The sequence below is a fragment of the Thalia democratica genome, chromosome 5 (assembly GCF_965202585.1).
Source record: "Thalia democratica chromosome 5, ktThaDemo2.hap1.1, whole genome shotgun sequence".
Lineage (NCBI taxonomy): Eukaryota > Metazoa > Chordata > Thaliacea > Salpida > Salpidae > Thalia > Thalia democratica.
In genome coordinates, this window is record NC_139169.1 from 18,986,659 (window position 1) to 19,008,713 (window position 22,055).

At 27.6% G+C, this 22,055-nt stretch overlaps 1 protein-coding gene across 1 annotated transcript; it reads left to right on the forward strand.

The window, feature by feature from the left end:
* Positions 1-18,902: 18,902 nt before the first annotated feature.
* Positions 18,903-21,145, forward strand: LOC145835587 (alkaline ceramidase 2-like). The gene is made up of 2 exons (XM_082943252.1): positions 18,903-19,394; positions 19,741-21,145. The coding sequence occupies exons 1-2, from the start codon at positions 18,929-18,931 to the stop codon at positions 20,085-20,087; spliced, it is 813 nt and encodes a 270-aa protein (XP_082799378.1). The 5' UTR covers positions 18,903-18,928; the 3' UTR covers positions 20,088-21,145.
* Positions 21,146-22,055: the final 910 nt, after the last annotated feature.

Sequence of the window (22,055 nt, forward strand, 5' to 3'; positions counted from 1 at the left end):
ATTTGTTTTGTTGGTTTCAAGCTAAAAAGTACAAAGCTGACCAGAAATCATTATTTAGCGCTGCAGACCTCGGCAACCCCTATTCTGAACTGATATTTAATGCCTATCCATATAAGCACTTTTATATAAAAAACATCTCTTGAAATATTAACTATAAAAAAAATGAAACTTTCGAATAAAAATACATTTTTATTAACTTTTAGCGTGCGGTACGCCCCCTACCATGTTAAATGGAAAGCATTCTGGTCCAAACAACCCAAGTGTTGGAAAAATCATACGATACAGCTGCAATGAAGGATTCTTTTCCTATGGAATAAACTCCGATGTATTTGAAACTAAATGCTTAGAAGATCGAACTTACACAAAATACTCCAAGGACATGGCCTCCTGCTATGCTATAAGTAAGAAATACTTTCATGAAGCAAAATATTAATACTATACTTTTTAGTTTAATAACATAATAACGGCACTATGGTATGATAAAAGACGTGTTTGATAAATAAAAAACCATTTACAACTAGTGATGTACCGGACCCGGATCCAGATTTTTTTTTCAAATTAAGATCCGGCCGGAACCGGACCCGGATATTTTTTTCAAATCAAGATCCGGCCGGATCCGGATATCAGACAAAAATGGCAATATCCGGCCGTATCCGGACCCGGATAGTGAGTCCACTTTCAAACTAGCAGGGTTACCACTGTTTAAGTCAAAAAATACTAGCAAGAGTCAGGGTTCGAACCAAAATTTCAGATAATAAATATAGGGAAAAAAAATAAAAATCTAGGGAAAATTATCAAAAAAATAAGTCTAAAGTAAAAGAAAATTGCAGTATTTTAGTTTTATTCTAGTATTTGAACTTTGCTTTTTTTAACTTGAAACTCTAAAATATAAATATACTTTATAAAAAAAATTATGTTATATTATGAATACATATCATAAAAATTCGTCCAGCTCTAAAAAAAAAGTAAAATCCAAAGAATTCTAGGGAAATTCATGATTTTTTCAATTTTATTTAGGAAAAATTAAGGTTTTTTTTTGAAAATTGTAAAAATTTAGGGATATCTAGAGAAATCTAGGGATATGGAAACCCTGCAAAGTGAGTACAAACTAGCCTGAGTCAAAATGAGGTTTTTGAAATCTGAAAAAAATAATGTAATTTAATAATAAGTAGAACAGCTAGCCACAAGGTTGACCAATTTTAGGTAATATTTACAATTAACAATCTGAAATCAAGTTCTTGAACAAAATTGTCTAGAAAATCACAAAATATTGAAAACTGGATCAGCTCAAACTCATTCAAAATCTAAAAGAAAACTAACCTGAGTTTTTCAAAAAATCTTAAAACTAGCCTTAGTTTTTTTAAAATACAAAACTAGCCTGAGGCAGCCTAAGGTTCTCATAATTTCCCAAAAATTTTCAAACTAGCAGGGTTGCCACTGTTTAAGTCAAAAAAAAACTAGCTAGAGTGAGTATAAACTAGCCTGAGTCAGAATGAGGTTTTTAAAAACTGAAAAATTTACTTTAATCTAATAATCAGTAGAACAGCTAGCCATAAGGTTGACAACTTGGTAGTAGAATTGTAAAATTTTACATTATAGGTAAAGAGTTGCATTTCTGAAATGTTTATTTCATAGTTTAAATGTAAACAAATGTAAATTAGTCACGTGTACAAAATGAGCCAATCGCGGTAGGTGTTTAGTTTTAACTGACATAAATGACTCTTTTAAATTTACACAGGGTTTTGTAAAAAATACTTTTTTGTATGCTCTTTTTTACTAACTAGATCCAAATCGGCCGGATCTCTGATAGGATCCAGCCGGACCCGGATCCGGACTTTTTTTTTAATTAGGATCCGGCCGGAACCGGATCCGGACTTTTTTTTCAAATTAAAATCCGGCCGGAACCGGGTCCGAATTTTTTTTTTCAAATTAGGATCCGGCCGGAACCGGACCCGGATATTTTTTTCAAATCAAGATCCGGCCGGATCCGGATATCAGACAAAAATGGCAATATCCGGCCGGATCCGGACCCGTATAGTGAGTCCGGTACAACACTATTTACAACACAAAACTAAAATTAACTTTTAGCGTATTTTGTTCGATAAGACAGTAAGTAGAAATAGCAACGTATGCTTTTTATTTCTATTTAGTTTTTTTAAAAGTTACCAAAATCAGCCTGTTTCAGAGTGTAAAACCCCGCCTGCAATAACCAATGGAACCTACAATGAAACCTTGACAGAATACTATCTCGAAGGTCAACTGTTAAACGGTTTTTATTGCGATCCGGGCTTTCTAAATTTTCCTTTGAGTGGTTTCATTGAATGCGGTCCTAACGGATGGCTTGAAAACGGAACTTGTAAAATCGGTATATCATAGTATTTGACCGTTTTTCTTTAAAAAATTATACATTTTAATGATCAATGATGAACTAAGCGAATTTAGTTAAAGTATTTTAACATTAATGAAGTTAGTTATTATTTTACAAGTATGCTGGCCACCTCCAGCAATAACCAATGGAAGACACTTGGAAACTGACAACGGAAACCGGCCTTTTCCGGGTACTACCGTCAAGTACGTTTGTAACGAAGGATTCAATGCTTACGGTGAAAACTCTGAAAACTTGGAGACGGTGTGCTTGGAAGACCGAAGCTACACTTTGCATGCGGAACAACTGGCTACGTGCGCTCGCATTGGTAAGTTTGTTTTTCCAAGTATAAAAATTGCTTATCTTAAAGTATCGTTTGATTTCAAATAAAATTAAGTAAGAAGACCGGCTGTTTCTAAAACAGGTCTGTTTTAAATCGATACTTGTTAAACTATAGTTTTTTTTTTAACTAATTTTAACTATTTCTATTTAAGTTATTAGGAAAGTTGACACTATTTTTGAGCAATTGAAATTATTTTTCTGCCTACAGCATGTTTAACACCAGGACAACTAAGAAACGGAATTTTCAAAGAAGTTCTGAGGAAAAATTACGTTGAAAACGAAACGGTTTCTTTCGTCTGCTCTGAATTCGATTTTTTTCTCGCTGAACCTAGAGATCCGAAAAGTTCTGATGATCGGGACGGAATGATAACTTGCGGGAAAGATGGTTGGCTTGCCCCGCATACCTGCATTCAAGGTAGCATATATTCTTGTCAACATCTAGTGTACAACATAATTTAAATTTGAATTTGTGAGGGTAGTTGCTGTGCTTTGTGTTAAGGTTCTTAACTTTTCTTGCGCAAACAGCAACGCCAGTGATGTTCGTCTTGGCTTTAATTGTCTAACACTTTTTAAAACTACTTTTTTGTGAAACATTAAATACGAGCTACTAACAATTTAATGGGCTGTTATAAGATTTTGTGAAAAGCTGTGTAGTACTAAAAACAAACAAAATATAATGTGAGATTAGGAGGATGTTTTAATTAGTACTGATTGTTTGATAATTTTTATTTGTAATTAGTTTGTAAGTTTAATCTATTCAACTACGAATTTATCAATTCGTTTTAAACATATGTAAAAAGTTTAAAATTAAAACGTATAGCTTTTCTTATCCAATAGCTCAGCCCAACAGAGTGGTTGATAGATCACCATTAGGGTGGTATCTAATGATCAGCTGTTAGATTCGTTTAAACTATTTATATGAGTAAGATATAGTATTTTTCTAGTAAGTTAGCACGAGTAAACGTCATAATTTAAATAAATTTAGTCTTTAAAAGCTTTTGTTGCTTTTTTGAAAATAGTTTGGTTTGTTTGTAGCTTATATTTGTTATAATGTCTTGTAACTAATGTTTTAAAGCTTTTATCTTGTAGCTTGCTGGCAACCTCCAGTGATAACCAATGGAAGACATTTGGAAACTGAGAACGGAAACCGTCCTTTTCCGGGTACTACCGTCAAGTACGTTTGTAACGAAGGATTCTTTCCATTCGGTGAAAACTCTGAAAACTTGGAGACGGTTTGCTTGGAAGACCGAAGCTACACTTTGCAAGCGGAACAACTGGCTACGTGCGCTCGCATTGGTAAGTTTGTTTTTACCAAGTATAAAAATTGCTTTTCTCAAAATATACACTGAAGCGCATCCTTGGAGGTAATATTATAAACTTAAACTAAGTAAGAAAAAAGATTGTTTTCAAAACAGGTCTGTACTGAATCAATATTTGTTAAAGTGTTTTATTATCAATAACTTTTAATTGTTTCAATTTAGATTTGTTAAACACTTGCATTTTTTAGTAGTGCCTCTTATGAATAAAAAATCGTTATTAACATGTCGTTCAAAATCTTTAATTTTGAAACCTTTTTTTTAGATTTAAACTATTTAAAAGGTTAGGAAACACTGCATTAACTTTTCTTTACATAAAAAAGGAGTAGAATAATTATTGTTTATATATAGCAATTAAAATAAGGACAAAACAAGTCAAAAATAAAGATTATCATAACAGAAGGACGATTAGAGAGACTTAAATATTTAAAATGTGATAATATCATTACTTTTTCACAGCATGTGTAAAACCACGAGAACTAACAAAAGGATATTATAAAAAAAAACTGAGGCAAAATTACGTTGAACTCGAAACAGTTTCTTTCGTCTGCAACAAATTTTTTCGTGCTGAACCTAGAGATCCGAAAAGTTCTAATGTTCGACACGGACTGATAACATGCGGGAGAGACGGTTGGCTTGCTCCGCATGAATGCCGACCAAGTAACATAAATACTTTTTAATATTTAGTGTAGAATGTAGTTTAACTTGTGAGAACAGTTGCTGTGTGCTTATTTTACTTTTCTTGCGCAGACAGCACTGCCAGTGATGGTCGTCTTGAATTTGTTTTTCAAGTATACTTTTTTAAACACTAGCTTTAAAGAATTGAATGGATTGTTATGAAATTTAGTAAAAAAGCTGTGTAGTACTGAAAACAAACAAAATATTATGTATCAGTCTAAGACTCTAAGAGTAAATTTTAATTAGTATTTTTTTATTTTAGATACTATTAAATATAGTTAGTTTGTGAAGTTTAAGCTAATCAACTATAAAGTATCAGTTGATACTAAGATAATGATTTTCTTTTTAATTAAAACGTATACCTGTTCTTATACAATAACACAGTCCAACAGAGTTGTAAATAAATTAGCACAAGACTAAATTAATGACCAGCCGTTAGATTTGTATAAACTGTTTATATAAGTATGATATAGTAATTGTTTTATTAAATTTGCAAGGGTAATTTTTCAAATTTCAAATACTTTTTTTTTAAATTTTGTTACTTTATTTGAGCTGACTTCTCTTTTTTTTTAATATGTTGTATATAGGAATATAAGTGACCAGTAGTTGTACAAAAAACTTACAAATTTAATAAAAGTAAATATATATCAAGCCATCTTAATCAGTAGAGTACAAAGCTAACAATAGTTAACATTTTACAAACTTATATAGTAAGCAAGTTATCATAAAGTAATCAAAAGATTAGAAAAAATAAACAAAATCAGTTAGTAGCAATTAATATCATTTAAGTTTACTTACATCATAGATAATCTACAGTAAAACTTTACATCAATATGACGACAATAACCCGTATAAAATATTAATAATAAAAAGGAACGAAATATTATTTTTTGCTTACATAAAACAGGTTTACTTTTTTGAATACAAATGGTTTTTAGTTTAATGAAATAAAAAATATTACGCGGTCCTTAGAACACATTTTTTAGTATTTGTGTTTTTGTTTTCAACAAACTTAACTTTTAAGAAAATAATAAAAATCAACATTTTGGTATAAGTTTTGAAAATAGTTACCAATAAAAGATTCTTTTATTTATAATTTTTTTTAAATTTATTAGGCTTTATTTTTTGTTGTATAGAAGATACATCATCTTCTAATATTTACTTAACTAATTCAATAATAGCTTAGTAAAAACATTTTGTATAAGTTAGGGAGTGATACAACTATTTTAATTTACTAGTTTAGTGTAATAATTTTTCTTTAGTTTTCAAACTCTTGTTTTTTTATATTTTCTAATACTTATTGACGTATTTTAAAGTTTGTTCAAGTCGTAATTAGTTTAATATTTTCGAATAACAACAAAAAAATGTCTAAACATTTAGTTTAAAGTATTAAATTAATGCGTTTAGTTAAATCGTTTTCGGTTTTAGCTAACTTACTTTTCAAAAAAAATTTTTTTTTGTAGAAATCTCAGTAAATAGTACTTCTAAAAATTATTTAATTTTAATTGCTATTACTTAAAAACCATCTTCTAAACTACAGATCCAACCCATTGTAAGGACATACAAGACGCTAACCCAAACAAATATCATCGTTCGCAACCATATCAAATTTTTATTGGTGGAAAAGAAGTAACAGCTTATTGTGATATGGAAACTGATGGTGGCGGGTGGACTGTTAGTTTGTTTGTTATTATTTATTTAATGATGAAGTTGTTATGTCATAATAAAACATAAAATAAATCTAACCCACAGTGTAAAATACGAACAAATTTTTGTGAAAATTAGAAAAAAGTTAACAAATATCGTTTTCATTATAGTTAATTTTTATAGCAAACATACAACTTTAATGTCTTTTCATAAATTTTTGGCTTTTCATAAATTTTAATTAATATTTTTGTTAAGTAATTTTTTGTAGCATGTTAATACTATTCTATTGTTAAATTGTTTTATTGGTTTATTGTAAAAAAGAAAAAGACAATCAAAATATTATTGAACTTATAATGTTACAAGCTATTAATGACTATTTTTGTTTAAGTTGATATTTGATCAATATTTTAGGTTTTTCAAAGGCGTATAAGTAATTCAGACTTTGCGAAATACTGGTATGATTATCAATGGGGATTCGGAGATAAAAGATTCAATCATTGGCTTGGTAAGAAAAACATTTGCTTAAAATTATTTCATGTAGTTTTTCATTTTAGTATAAGTACTTTTATACTATTTTAGGAGTTTTTGTTTATTATCATCTTATAATTTAACATAATTTTATTATACAATACAAGGTTTTGTGTCTGTATAATACAACTTCTATTAAATGGTTATGTAAGAAGTTTTTGGCAATTTTGAATCTTATAAAGAAAATTCAACTTGTTTATCTTACAAATAATACATTTTATGCTTACTTTCTTTTATTTCACATACATAAAAATATAACAGTAAAGTTTAATAAACGAACAACTGTAAACTGTTTGATGAGGTTTAAGACAGTTCTACTAAACAATCAATAACACATATTTAAAATTATCTAATTAAACGCATCAGGTCTAGAATACGTTAGTGCACTAACTCATATGTTCGATGCTGAACTTCGTGTAGATTTAACAACTGTAGACGATGAATCAGCGTACGCTCATTACAGGTTAAATGTTAATTTTTGTCACAACAACTATTTATTTGATAAAGATTTCACCAGAAACTGTAATTAATACGAATGTTTCAGCCATTTTAAAGTTGCAGACGTCTCAGACAAATATCGACTGAGTGTTTCCGGGTACAAAGGAGGCACTGCAGGTGGGTTAGCTTGTAATGCTCTAGTTTTTTAAAAAGGTATACTTTTGATACACAACTAAAAACACAAGTTAAGGGCATAGAGAAGTCTACATTTATTTTTTACAAAAACTAACATTGGCTCTTGTATGAAAGCTTGTACTATAAACTACTTATAGTAAGTTTTTTTTAGAATATAACATTTTGCTTAGTTTTGAAGATTTAAACGTTTTTGTAAAAAGTATCAAATACAAAAGTTTGAATTTTTAATCTTTTAGGGTCAAATTTCTCCAAAATTTAAAAATTCACAAAAAATCTATTTTCTTTTTTACTTTTAGAGCTAGAAACCTCAACTTTCCAGGACAATTTTTCTAATAGTTAAAAGTTGTTAAATTCTTGGATTTTTAAAGATCAAACAATGAAAGCTTTAGATTAAAAAAATATTATGTAAACAAATATCAAAAATTTCTGCATTCAACCGATTAAAATATTAGTTGTTAACTTACTGTGAAATTTAAAACAAAATTGGTTAAAAATGATAGAGAAGATAGATTTTCAGTGGTATAGTCTCTTTTGGGACAATATATAACCTATTGCGGTCATCGACTCTAATCGCTTCTATCTCAAAAGTTACTTTTCTTAAGTAGCTAAAAAGTTTTTATAGTTCAGATTAACCACTACAAAAAAAGAACAATTTGTAAAAGTTAAGTTAGACCTCTTATGTTCTTTTGTTACATAAAAAAATAAACTGTTTAGAAATTTTTAAAATGACAAAAGGGACTTTGAACTTAGGTGAGCTTTTTTATTCACAAAAATACTACCTGAAGCAGTTTTCAGTTTTAGCAACTTTTACTTTTTAACTCAAACTTTAACTTCCAATGTAATTTTGCAGGCGACTCGCTCACCTTTGTCCACAACGGCATGCAGTTTACCACGCGAGACAACGATAACGATAAGACTGATTTAAATTGCGCAAAACTATTCGGCTTGGGCGGTAACTGGTATAAGCATTGCGCTTTTATGAACGTGAACGCGCAATACACGAATGACCCCAACTGCTATTTCTATTGGACTTCATTTTTGACCAAGACCCAGTGCAGGATCGACGCTTTGCCAAGATCGCGGCTCAAAAAAACGAAAATGATGATAAGGCCAAAAAAATAAAATGGAGCGCTCTTTGAAGCAATAAACTGACGTGATATGTTTTGTCGTACAGCTTTTTTTATAGTTTTGCTAGTATTAGTATGTTAGATGATGATGTATTGTATCATTCGTTTTTTAAGGTATAAAAACGAAATCTTAGTATGGCAGATTTAGTATAGTTTAATTTGTTAATACTATAACATTATTGATAATAAAGTCAAATTAAGTTAGTGACTAAAATTTTTCTACACAAAAAAAATATTAACTTCTTATTAAAAAGATGCCATAAGCTCCTAATCTTACTGTTGTGATTGAACAAAAATCTCTCTTTAAGACTATTGACGTTTTAATTATATATTCTGTTGTTTGTCAAAGTGTAGCTACTGTATTTAAAAAAATACTTGAATGATGCAAAGCTTGTTGACTTTTTTAAAATTAGAATTTCAAAAGATTTATAAACTTTTTGATAAATTACTTCAAATCATGCCTCTTTTAGTTTTACAGAATAAAGTAAACTTTTATTTCAAGCCCAAATTGATGTCAACTAGACTGAGATCATAAATCATTTTGATAAAAACAGTTTTGTCAACCAACCAATAGTTAGATCGATACTTCAAGTTGTATTATTTCTTTATTGAATTATTAAAACAATATAAGGTATTCATCTGATAAATGATTGCAGTTAGACTCTTTATTTGTTGATTAAAAACTACTAGTGGTTTATTATAGCTTATTTTATGGCATTAAGGGTTTTAAACTGTGTTTTTTGATGATTACTACACTTAATATTAGTAACTGTGACCTGCAAACGGATTTTTTTATTCAACGGGATTAGAAGCAATTTGTGATAGAAGAATTGACCCGTTATTCATAAAATTATAATGACGCCTCGTGTAAATAAAAAATTTTAAGTTCAATATTCATAAAATCTTTAAAGTAGAATTTACTTAATTTTAGCCTTAAATTTAGCACAAATCCGTCTATAACGCTTAAAATAAGCTGTTTAGACTATATTTATAATGTAAAGTATTTCCAATCACAAACAACGGGTAAAAAATATATTGATTGTAATCTCAAATTATACAATTGTAAACTTGTAATTTTATAAAGAATATGAAAAATCAAGTTATAACTCTAACAATTTATTGAAATTTCCAAAAGTTGTATAAATTGTGCTTTAGCTTGATTTAACTTAAAAGATTCGAAAAATTTAGCTAAATGGATAGCTGAATAAACTTTTATAGTTCACTAAAGAATGCTTATCTATTTTGAAGTATTGACTGTTTATAGACTTATATACATTGATTTTTTCTCAAACGTAAAATTGTATATGATTACATTTAGAAAAAACAACTTTGTTTAAGTTTAAGTGCTATCTTAAATAAAACAATTAAGTATTACTGTGATAAAGTTTAATTATTCAGGCCTAGTATTAACATGCTTTTTAATTTGATTGCAAGTTAAAAAATCATTGTGGTTTATTAATTGTAAAAATATGGTCAACCTTTAGTGGACTATTAACATCACAAATTAAGAAATACACAAAAACTAAATAGCAACAAAAAATCAAATTTAGAAGCGTGCAGAAATTTGATGCTTCTAATTTACAAAATATTTCTTACATAACAAAATTGTTTATACAAGTAAACAAGTGTTCTTAAACTATAAAAAATAGCGTTTAAAGAGCTTTTAAGTAATGTTGCTGTCATTTTAAAGTATTTTTACACTTTTTAAACTTACCAGCTATTTGTTAAACTGCTAATAGGTGGTTAAAATAAATAATTGAAAGTTAATTATTATAGCATAATTAACAAACCATCTTTTCTATAAGTATCTGTACTCGAACAATTGTTGGTATATTTAACTGACATTATAAAATTCATTAGTTTTTCACAAAATAGTTGGTTTTAGACTTTTTTGCTAAAGTTCTACTTTGTTTTAATTTTTCTACGAGATCTTTAATTTTACATTTTAAAGTTTTGTATATCTTTTTAAAGTCTTTTCTCCATTCTCAGCACATTGTAATGATTTTTTTTAGTCTATTAGGTAAACTTGTAAAATTTCGTTATGGTTTTTAAAGACTTTGTTATCATTCTCAAACTCAGATGTATTTTTCTGTTATAGTATTATACTTTTTTTTGCTGTCATTCTTGTCTTCTAGTAGATTTTTTATTCCTGTTGAAATATTCTTTACTCAATTTTGTTATGAAATTTATTCAATTCCTCATCGAAATTTTGTAACTGACTACATTTTCATCGGTTTTCTTTGTTGTTATTAGTCTTTAAATTTTGTCAAAAATTTACAATAAATAAGCAAACAAAATTTAAGCTAAAAAATTTACACTTTTTAGTTTACAATGTTTAAACATTGAACAAAACATAGTGGTAAGAAGTATCTAAATGAGATTATACGATCTTACTTTTAAGATGGTAAGACAAAAGCTTTATATTGAAAGTAAAAACTAGTAGCTAAGGGTAATTACCTTTTAAGAGTATTGACTGGTATAGCTTGTTGTTACATTTGGTATAAAATATACTAGCATAAAGTTAATTTTATAGGCAAATTTATTAATTTTTCAAAAAACATAAAACTTTAATGTCAATTGTTTTCATTATCTTAAAAGCTATCTAAAAATTTTGTTTTTTTTTTTAGAGAACGCACCTTTGTCTTTAATTCAAAAAAAAAATTTGGTTTTGGGTTGGAATTATTTCATGGGGTCCCTCCAAAAATAAATGATTTTTTTTCATTATTATTGCCTTATAATAAAAAATAAAAACATTTTATTTTTATTTTTTTTTCCTTTGTTTGCATGTTATTTAAACTCTTAAATGTTTATTTTATAAATAATGTAAATATCTTTTTTGATTTGGTCCCAAAGCAAAATGATGTATATTACACTAGATAAAATTTCCTAGATAAAAAATTGATAAAAGGAAAAAACAAAATAATAAGAATGTGAATTACAACAAATTTAATTAAACTAAAATACATTAGCCAAATAAATTAGCTTATTGGCCTATGGGCAGTATGTTGCCCAGCCCTAGCTTGCCAAGCCCTAGCTAAAAAAGCTAAAGTTATACCTATATTTAAATCAGGTTCAAAAACACTTCCACGATCGACCAATTTCAATTTTATTAAATATTATCAAAATTATAGAAAAAGCCATATATAGTCGTTTATACAAGCTTTTTTTACAAAGTTCAATATCTTAAATTCTTCTCAGTTTGGATTTAAGGAGAGACACTCTACTACCTTAGCTCTTTCAGAGTTTGTGGAAAGTACATTGTCCTCTTTTGATAAGGGAAATGCAGTTTGTGCTGTTTTATTAGATCTGAGCAAGGCCTTTGACTGTGTGGATAGAAAGATTTTGTAAGACAAGTTAAAATATATTAGAATAAATGGAAAAATGGATAATTTAATAAGATCATATTTAACTGAAAGAAAGCAATTTGTTAATTTTAGAGGGTATGAATCAGATTGGGAGGGTGTAGAAGTAGGAGTGCCACAGGGTTCTGTATTGGGACCATTATTGTTTTTGGTATATATAAATGATCTTCAAAACAACACCAGTCTAAATGTACTAAATTTTGCAGACGATAGATTATTATATACCACATTTCAAAAAGACAATTACAAAACAGACCCTGCATACCTTAATTCAGAACTAGATAATGTATCAAAATGGTCAAAGGATAATAGGCTTAAACTAAATATTGATAAAACAAGGTACATGCTCTTTCACTCTGGTAAAACAAAAGTTTGGAAAAACACAAATTTAAATATAAAAATAAGTAATACATCCATATTAAAGGTAGAAAATTATAAGTATCTCGGTTTTACAATTGATAGTAACCTCAATTGGTCTGACTATATTGAAGCAGTAAAAACTAAGCTATTGAAGACAATAGGTATTTTATACAAAACAAGGTACTTTTTAAATCAAAATTCCTTATACTACATTTTCAATTCTCTTCTGATGAGTCATGTAAGATATGGTTTGTTGTTTTGGGGTAGGGCAAGTAAAACTAAAATTACAGAGATCGATAAACTCATTAATAGAGCATTAAGGTGCATTCATTCCAAAAGTTGCAACAAGTGCTTACTAAAAATTAAATATCTTTAGTTAAATAAGTTAAAAGTATTTCATTTATTTTAAATATTTTTAGTGAATTTAACCAAAAAAGAAAATAATTCATTTCTAGGTTTGTACTTTGAGTGTATGTAAAATGTTACTTGAAAAAATTTCTATGAAAATTTACTTAAATTTCATACTTAAAGCTTTTAACAGTCAGTAGAAAACTTCAAGAAAAAAATTGAATCCTTTCCTATGCCACTTTTAGTTCAAAAAAAATCAATTTTTAGTGAACATATAAGAATCAAAACCTATACTTAAAGTTTTCAAAATAAAAATAGTCAAAACAATACAGGTAAAAGCATGCAAGAATCTGGTTTCAAATTTATCATAAACTTTGACTTATTTTACAATACTAATGAACTAGAAAATGTTTTACTTGAAACTTTTCTTATTTAAAGTTCTAAAATTAACTACTTTTGATGAAAATATCCTCTTGAATTCATTTTAATCGTAAAATAGGGTTACATGACAATTTTAATTCTCTATTTTTCAATGAAAATTTTAAAATAATTTTGGTAAAATTAGGTTTTAAAGTATATAAACAAAAAATAATGAACTTTATAACAACAGCAGCTAAGACAACCTACGACTGGTTTTGTCCTGATTAGGACTCATCAGGCAGGCATAGTTGTTAGAAAACGCTGTTGTGCGCTTACCAAGCGGGGTTAAGTACAAAATACTGAAGTAACCGCTTTTGGGTAAAGTTGAAAAAATATAGTTTTAGTAAAGTACATTTAGTTAGGTTTTAAAGTATAGTTTATTAGTCAGGGTGAAAGTCGCAAGGGTAATACTCCGGAGTGGTGGTCACATTAGTGACCATGCTAAAAAGCGATGAAGGTTTTCTAGCAGGTAGCTTAGCTATATCTAGACTGGAGGGCGGTTTATAATTAGGGTCCATGTTAGATATAGCTTTGAGTCAAAGATAATTTTAATTAATAGATAAAATTAATACATGCAGTTATGTTAACTAACAAATTTATTTAGCTTTAAAATAAATACAAATCTAGAGAATTGGCTAATTAATCAGATAGAAAACTTAGCAGAAAGATTATTAAACTGGTATAAGCCCTAATTAAGTTGTGTATAACAACAGTTGAAGTTTTTATTTTACTTAAAACTGGAAACAAACTGCTGGGTTCCAATTCAACTACTCAGAGCCAAATATACAACCTATGTTCCAATAATAGTAAATCCAAGTACAAATCAGCTATAAATAAACTGCTTCAACTACTCAAAGCCAAGTATACAGCCTGTGTTCCAATAAGCAGTGAATTGACTCCAAGCCAGTTATAATGATTTTTTGATTAAAGCAGGGTTGCCACATAGTCAGGAAATCAGGAAAAGTCGGGAAAAACTAAAAAAAGTTACCAAAGTCAGGAAAAAATGGGGGTTTTTGAAAAAAGGTCAGGAAAAGTCAGGAAATTTAACAAAATTTAAGAAAAAGTTAGATATTGGCAGTTCAAATTTACATAATTCCTTATTTTCCAAAGCTTTCAAATGGTGAAAATGAATTTAAAAATACTTATGTCAGACTAAAATTGTAAAATTTTCTTAAAAGTTTACAAAATTACTTGGTTTTCAATGTCTTTATCTGGTATATAGTAATAAAATATCCTTTAAAAAACTGCAAAATTTTTCTATTTAGCGTATTGAACAACTACCCTGCTTGAACAAGCAGTTTTTGTATGCTTTTTAGTATTGATGACATGTGCACGGTTGCCAAAAAACTTTAAAACCTGGAAAAACCTGGATTTTTTAACAATTTTAACATGTGTTAAGTAGTAAAATTTCGATTTGACTCAAAAAATTTATCAGATTGGTAATTTTTTTTGTCATCATCAAAAAATGTTTTATTAAAAATCATATTTAAAGAATCTTTAAGATTTCTTCTTTGTGTTTTGATACTATTTAATACAGTATTTTACCTTAAACTCAAATTTAAACTAAAAATAAACCCTGAAATGTCTAATTTTAAAAATCTGGAGAAAATTTGACAAAAATATTTGTCAACTCTGTCTGTGGCAAGGATTTTTCCATAGTGAAGCTGTGATATATACACAAAAGTTTATCTTGCAGAATTTAAGAATTAAAGTGTTTTTTGTTAAAGTAAATAATTAAGTTCTTTATATTAAGGAACTATGTTTAGTATTTTATGTAGCAAATTTATGTGTGTACTATACCTCTTTATAATTTTTCAATCTGTTTAAACTAAAATAATAAGTTATAAGAAAAGTATATTTCATTGTAATTTAAAGTATTTAAAATTTTTTGTAGAATAACTTAAGTTTTTAAAAGAAATAAGAGTATATTTATTTGTTTCAAGTTTTATACTAAATGATAAGAAAAAATATTTTCTATAACAGAAATAGTTTACATTTTGATGTATTTTTTACATTTACTTAAGTATATAATTTTCTAATTGATTTTTAATTTAACAATTTTATATTACATGGTATAGGTAGTATTTTATTAAAGTATTGAACAATTTATATAAGTATTACATGTTTTAGATGGATATTTCTTATTGTTAGATATAATTACCTTTAGGTTATTTTACAACTTTATGCTAAGTCTGACTATATTTTGCTGATGAGCTGTTTATTGAAAATACATCAATCAAGTGATGTAATGGTTCAAGTGATGTAATCAGTTCAAGTGATGTAATGGAAGTTAGATGATTAAATTCAGCAAAAAAAAAAACTGTTGGGTTAACCTGTATAAACATAAAATTAAAAACTTAAGATAGTTTCAAGTGTTTGATTATGTATTTTAGAATAAGTTTAAATTAAGAGTTTGATTTAGAAAAGTCAGGAAAATTTTAGTAAAAAGTCAGGAATTTTTTCTCGGCTTGATCTGTAGCAACCATGCTAAAGTTACACCAGGAACAATGCATTTTATACTTAATTACAAGTGACTTGCAATTAGCAAGTATGTTGATTATGGTTGGCCATTCAGTTTTATGTTGATTTTCAAGAAACTACTTATTATCAACATGCATTGCTAATGCATCACAAGTGTATAGTTAATTAGTATAGTATAGTTAGGATATAACATATAGTAATTTTAAAAATTGTATTTTATAGTAGTTTTAAAAATTGTATTTTAAGACTACTTATTTCCAAAAACAATTTTTTTTTTGTGTTGGTCTAACTAATGAAAAAAGAAAGTTGGAAGTTTAAGAAAACTTACAAAATGTTAAAAAAATGCATAACATTTAAGAATTGCCTCCTTAAAACTTTCTTTAAATTTTCTTAAACTGTGCTATATGTGTTTATGTGATAATTTCTAAATTTAAATACTCTAAGGCCCCATTTTTGGCTCCCATGCTGTTTCAATTTGGGTGGTTTTCAGAAAAATACTGCTAAGGTGAAAGTTTCTTCAAATCATCTAAAATTTTTCACTGGGTGTTTTTGTGGTATTTGCCAAAAGGAGGAAAAAATTGTCATAAACTCAAAAGTTACCCTATTTATAAGCTCCTTAATGTACATTACTGGTGTATAAATTAGGTTTTTTTTTTTTAATTTCACATCTATTGACTATTATGTACCTTATTGACTATCTAATTGACTATTTAGTTATCTTAGTTGATGCTTACAAAATGTTTTGAATAAAATTTTTGTGTTAACGACATAGGGGGGTCAACCTTGATTTTTACAAGTTGGTTTTATTTTGTAGAGTTTAATCTGAGCTATCAGAAGTTGTTAACCATATAACAAAATTCAAGGTAACTTTCTAGATATAAGTGATCAAACTCAATGACCATAATGGGTTCCTTATAGAAGGCATGAACCAAAACCACAAAAAAAAGCTATTTCATAAAAAGTCTATCTCCTCTATTTTTTAACCAATTTTCAAGTTTTAACATTAAGTCAATTGCTAACATTTAAATAGGTATAATGCAAGATTTTTTTAAATTAATAAAAAAAACTTTATAAAAAATACAACCTTTTTATTTTGTTTTTTATTATCTAAAACTTTGATATTTTAATATTTTTCAAAACCAAACATTAAAAGTCTTTCAAATAAGAAAAGAAATGTTTATTAAAAACTTTAGGTCTCTGGCTCAAAAATGAAGGAAGAGATAAATTTTTAGTGAATTTTTAACTTTCCAAAAAAATTGACCCTAAAACAATTTCAGTCCATACATTTGTATTTGAAACTTTTTTTTAAACTTTCAAAAACTAGTTGGTTTATTTTTATTCTAATAAAACTAGCTTGTAGTTTATACTTGAGCTTTCATATGAGAGCTAATGTTATTTTTTTTATTAAAAAAACGTTTAGGACCCCATCCCCGTTCCCACAACTTAAGATTGGCATTGTTAAAATACTAAAAAGGGTAATGATACTTGTATTTTAAATCAATATAGTTACCACATTATGTTTATTAATTATTTAAAAAACATGTATACAATACCTTAGTTCAATTATTTAAAATATTTTTCCAATAGGAAAGCTTTTATTAGATTTTAAAGTTACATTGCTGATGTAATTAAACAATAATTGTGTAATTTACTGTGAATAACACATTAAAAAACAAAAAGCTTTTCTAATTTCAATTAAAAAAAAGAAGTCAAAAAGGACAAAACTTTTTTCGAATTAAAATTAACTTTACATTAAATTAAACGAAAAAGTTGCAGATTTTTTTTTTCACTTTTAAACACTTAAATAAGTTAAGACATATCAAAACAAAGTTTTAAATATGTAGCTTTAAACATAGTCCTTAATAATATTTAGTTTTTAAAATAAAATAGTTTTTACTTTTTAATATGAACCAAGAAGAAAACTTATATTTTGAGACTAAGATATTATTTTAAGTATATAGATCATGTAAATTAAAATAATAATAGTTTAAAATATGTTTGTATTAAAAATAGGTGGATTTGTTTACTAATTTTTTTATGTTGGTTCTATTTGAATTCATTTTCATTCTTTTAAAAACAGGGTTGCCCACACTTAACATAATTAAGCTAAAGCTTTTTTGAACTTACTTTGATAAACTCAGCCTAGCTTGGAGGTTGTGAAACTCCTGTTTGTTTGTTTCCTTTTTTTTAAATTTTGAGTTAGCAGGTTTTAAATGTCAAATTTTTTACTATCATAAAATCTAAAGCTAACTTTTACTTTCTAAAAGTTAGTTTTTATCTACATGTATACTTCACATTAACTTCACTAAAAACTTATTTTTTGTTTTTTAATTGAGCAAGTTTTTCTGTAAAGTATTAGAAGTTCTGTATAAAATTTCTAAACTTATATGCAATTTCAACTTAAAAAGTTTTCTAACTGTGTTTTTATTAAAAAACACAATATTTTAAATATAATACCTTATAAAAACCTACAAGATAATTAATGTAAAAGTAATGACAAATGCAGGGAGTCATTAAAAGTTAATTTATTTGAACCATATTTCTAAAAAATACTTTTCTGCTTGAGTATTATTTATATAGACTTGAAAAACAACTTGAAATTTTGGTAAAAAGTACAATTCAATGTGTTCATATCAAATCTTTATTGAATTTATTAAAATAATCTTTTCTTTATTGTTAAATTTTTTGATTTCAAAGAGTTGCTACTATGGTTGGTTTGGATAATGTAAGACCAACAAAATAGGTAATTAAACTATATGAAATTTTTTTATATTCAACCATAATTAAAACCTTTGGATGTTTATCAACCAACAAATTTTGTTCTGTTAAATAACTGAGTAAGAAACTTTCACAAAGTGGAACTTTACAAGTTAATTGGAGTTTTTATTTCTTTCAATTAAAAATGAAAAGTTCTTTCAAGTTAAAAGAATGATAATTTTAAACGTTTGTTTTTTTCTTTTACTTGATTCCAAATTTACCTAAAAAGGGCAACCTAGTTTAAAAGACAGGCAGGCAACTTTATTATTTTATGAAGGTAATAAAAAATTTAACATTATAGTTTGACTGCACTTTAGATCGAATAGTTTTAGTTTAATTCAAAATTTAACCTAGCATAAAACTGTTTATATCTTAAATTGTTATAATTATAAAATATATAAAATTGAATATTAAATTAGTTATTTAGCAATAATGTCACATCTATATTCAATAAAATTTACTGATAAAAAAAAATATGAAAAATAAGCTCTTGATGATTAAACTTCGAAATAGTTTTCAAACTTATGCATTTAGGATATTGCTTTAACACTAGTTTACAAACAAATGGACTTTATAAAGTTTTTCTCACCGCTGTCGTCGCGCGTGGACTGGTGCGAGCAAAACTACAGCATATCACCCCTCATTGCGGAGTTCTGGAACACCATCTCAAACGGGATATTCATCGTGATTCCCCCCATCCTCATCTACCTGTTCAAGCAGTACCAGAGGCAGGTGTGCCACGGCGTCAACGTTGTCTGGGTGCTCTTGATTGTTGTGGGCGTCGGTTCCGCCTACTTCCACTCCACGTTGAGTCTCGTGGGTCAGCTCGTGGACGAACTGGCTATACTGTACGTTTGTTTGGCCGCGCTGGCAAACTGGGTGCCCAACTGCTACCTGCCGGTGGTGTTCAGCGGGGCAAGCAGGTGGAGGTTCCACGCAACTGTGTCGGTGTTTGGAGTCGTGGCCACTTGTGTCTCCTTTATCCAGCCCGAGCTTAATCACCTCATGCTGTTCCTGTTCATCATCCCAGGTTTGATTTGTTACTTTTGTGCAAGTATGTCTGGTTAATTGTTTTAAGTTGTTCAAAAGCACGCTGAATTTCTTGACTCATTACTTTTTCACTAAAGTAACATTATTAGAAAATACTGATAATATTTTGCATAATTTAATAGCCTATGTTAGAAAAGCTGTTGTCTAAAAATTGTATGCAGAAATTAAAAAAATCTATTTTATATGTTAGATTAGATGCCTGGAAAATCGTACAGTTTTTTTAAATCATTAAAAGTTGTTGAAAAAATAACAAAATTGTTTATACAAATTATATAGCAACACTTTCATATAATTTTTTACCAGCCTAACAACTGTAACTTTCACAGCATTGTGGCTGCTCATCACCGAGCTGAAAACGTGCGAGTGCCCTCGAGTGTACAGCATCGGAGTGAAGGCGGCGGTGTGGCTGCTGGTGGCCATTTCGTGCTGGGTGGTGGACCGCAACCTGTGCAACCTCATCAGCTTCCAGTACCTGCACTGCTGCTGGCACATATTCGTCTGCCTGGCAGCTTACCTGGCCTGCGTGTGCTACGCCTACTTCTACGCCTGCCACGAGTGCCCCGAGCAGCAGCCGGTGTTGAGGTTCTGGCCGAACAACGAGAACGTGTGGTTCGGCATCCCCTACGTCAAGCTGCTCATCAGAACGAACCAGCAGGTTGACAAGGACGTGTAAGTTGAATGAGGGTGTGATAACAAGCTCGGGTTGGTTTTTGTTTGAAAACTTCTGTTATAAACAGTATGTTATTCTCCTTTTAATTTGTAATTTTAGCTCAGTGTTTAAGACATAGCCTTTTTAGGTTTCAGATACAGTATCAAAGAAAAATATTTCATTATCAGTTTTCTTAAAACTAAAAAAAAAGTATATTTATCCACTTATAAGTTTTCAAATATATAGACCTAAAAATTTAAGAATTTATTTGTTGCTAAATTTGTTATAAACTAGAACAGGAAACTTTGAAAAAATTAATAAAAGTATGATATTAAGTATTATAATTAAGTTAAAAAAATACTATAAAATGTAAACAATTCATTCGGAATTTATAATCGGTTCGTAAAATTTAAACTAACCAAATACTTGATCTTTACAATTATTCTTTTATAACTGTTCTTTAAACTTATGAAATTGATATTTTTTGCCCTTTTTCTTTGCCCCATTCATAAATAAATTATTGGTATTGAACTCTGTAATGATCACGATAGAAGTTTCTTTGGATTTTATAAACTGAAAACAAACTTACCTTTAAAATTCAAAATATGACCAATATAAAAAAAACTGCTTCACTACCCTTTTATTGTTCATAAAATTTTAATCTGTTTGTAATCTTTTAAAGTACGTTAATAATTAATTGAAAATTATTACATTGATTTTTTTTGTTATACTAAAGAACTTTTTATCATGTTTTGGATTTTTGTTTGAATTTAACTGGTGTTTTTTTTTCTAATATTCGTATCATTAACGTTTGTTTGAAAAAAATAACTTATTTTGCTTAAGTAATGAACAACAATTGAGATTTGTCGACACAAAAACAAACTTTAAAAGTTATAAAGCTGCAAGTTTTATATAAACTGCCAAATCATAGCACATTTTTTGTCTGATAAAATACTAATAATACACAAAATTGCTGAAACTATGACGATTATAAATTACGTGTTTTTATATTTAGATGATACTTTTTTAATAATTTTTGTTAGCTTTTCATTAAAGATGAATTTTAATGCTTTAAAAAAGTGATTACGACACAAAAAAAAATAATATTCATTTGTTTTTAATTCAAAAGTAGTTTTGTTCTTTATTTTCATCTACTTTAGATCTCCAATAACTTAAGTAAAACTTTGATATTTAAATTGTTTTTGTTCTATTCAAGGTCCTGAACTAAATATAAACAACCTTAACAAAATATATTTTCTTTTTCAATTTCAAAATTAAATTGCAAAAATACGTTCAACAAAGTATATTAAAAAATATTTTTTTATATGCATGGTATTCATCATACTTTTCAAAAGTTTTAGATGTTTCAAAGTTATGTCTTGGTTACAATTATAATTTTTTTATCGAACTAAATTTAAATTCATGAAATAAGTTTTTCTTAGTAAAATGTTTTAAAATTTACTGTTTTAAATATAGAAGTGTGTTTTTTGTTAAATTGTTAAAAAATATTTTTTCTGAAAAAATGATACAGTATTAAAAATGTTAAGTAATTCTCTAAAAAATTCTAACTAAGTAGTAAGTTCTTAAAAAATGTTTTTCACTCTAAAAACTTGTTTTTTTTTAGTTTTAACTGTAAACTTCTAACATTATTTTACATACTTATGCATTTTGTTTTGAAAGTTCTATAGAAAACCAAAGTCAACATAAAATTTTTATCATTCAGAATTTTACATTGATCAATTATTAAAAGCTATGTCTATTGATTTTTTCAAAGGATTTTTATGTATTATTAATGTTATTATTACGATTTTTTACGTTAACTTTTACATAAGACTGTTCAAAAGTATAAAATATTATCAATTCTAAAATAATTGTAATTACTTTTATTTGACTAAACATACTTGAAAAAAATTCTGTCTTTAAATAGATAAAATGTAAATAGTAAACTTAATTATTTTTTATAACATAAGCATTAAATTAAAATAACTGAAT

Excerpts from the sequence above, each read along its gene's own strand:
- LOC145835587 (XM_082943252.1), top strand. The coding sequence starts at position 18,929 with ATGGACTTTATAAAGTTTTTCTCACCGCTGTCGTCGCGCGTGGACTGG. Across the intron at positions 19,395-19,740 it reads GTTCCTGTTCATCATCCCAG|CATTGTGGCTGCTCATCACC; the intron begins GTTTGATTTGTT and ends TAACTTTCACAG.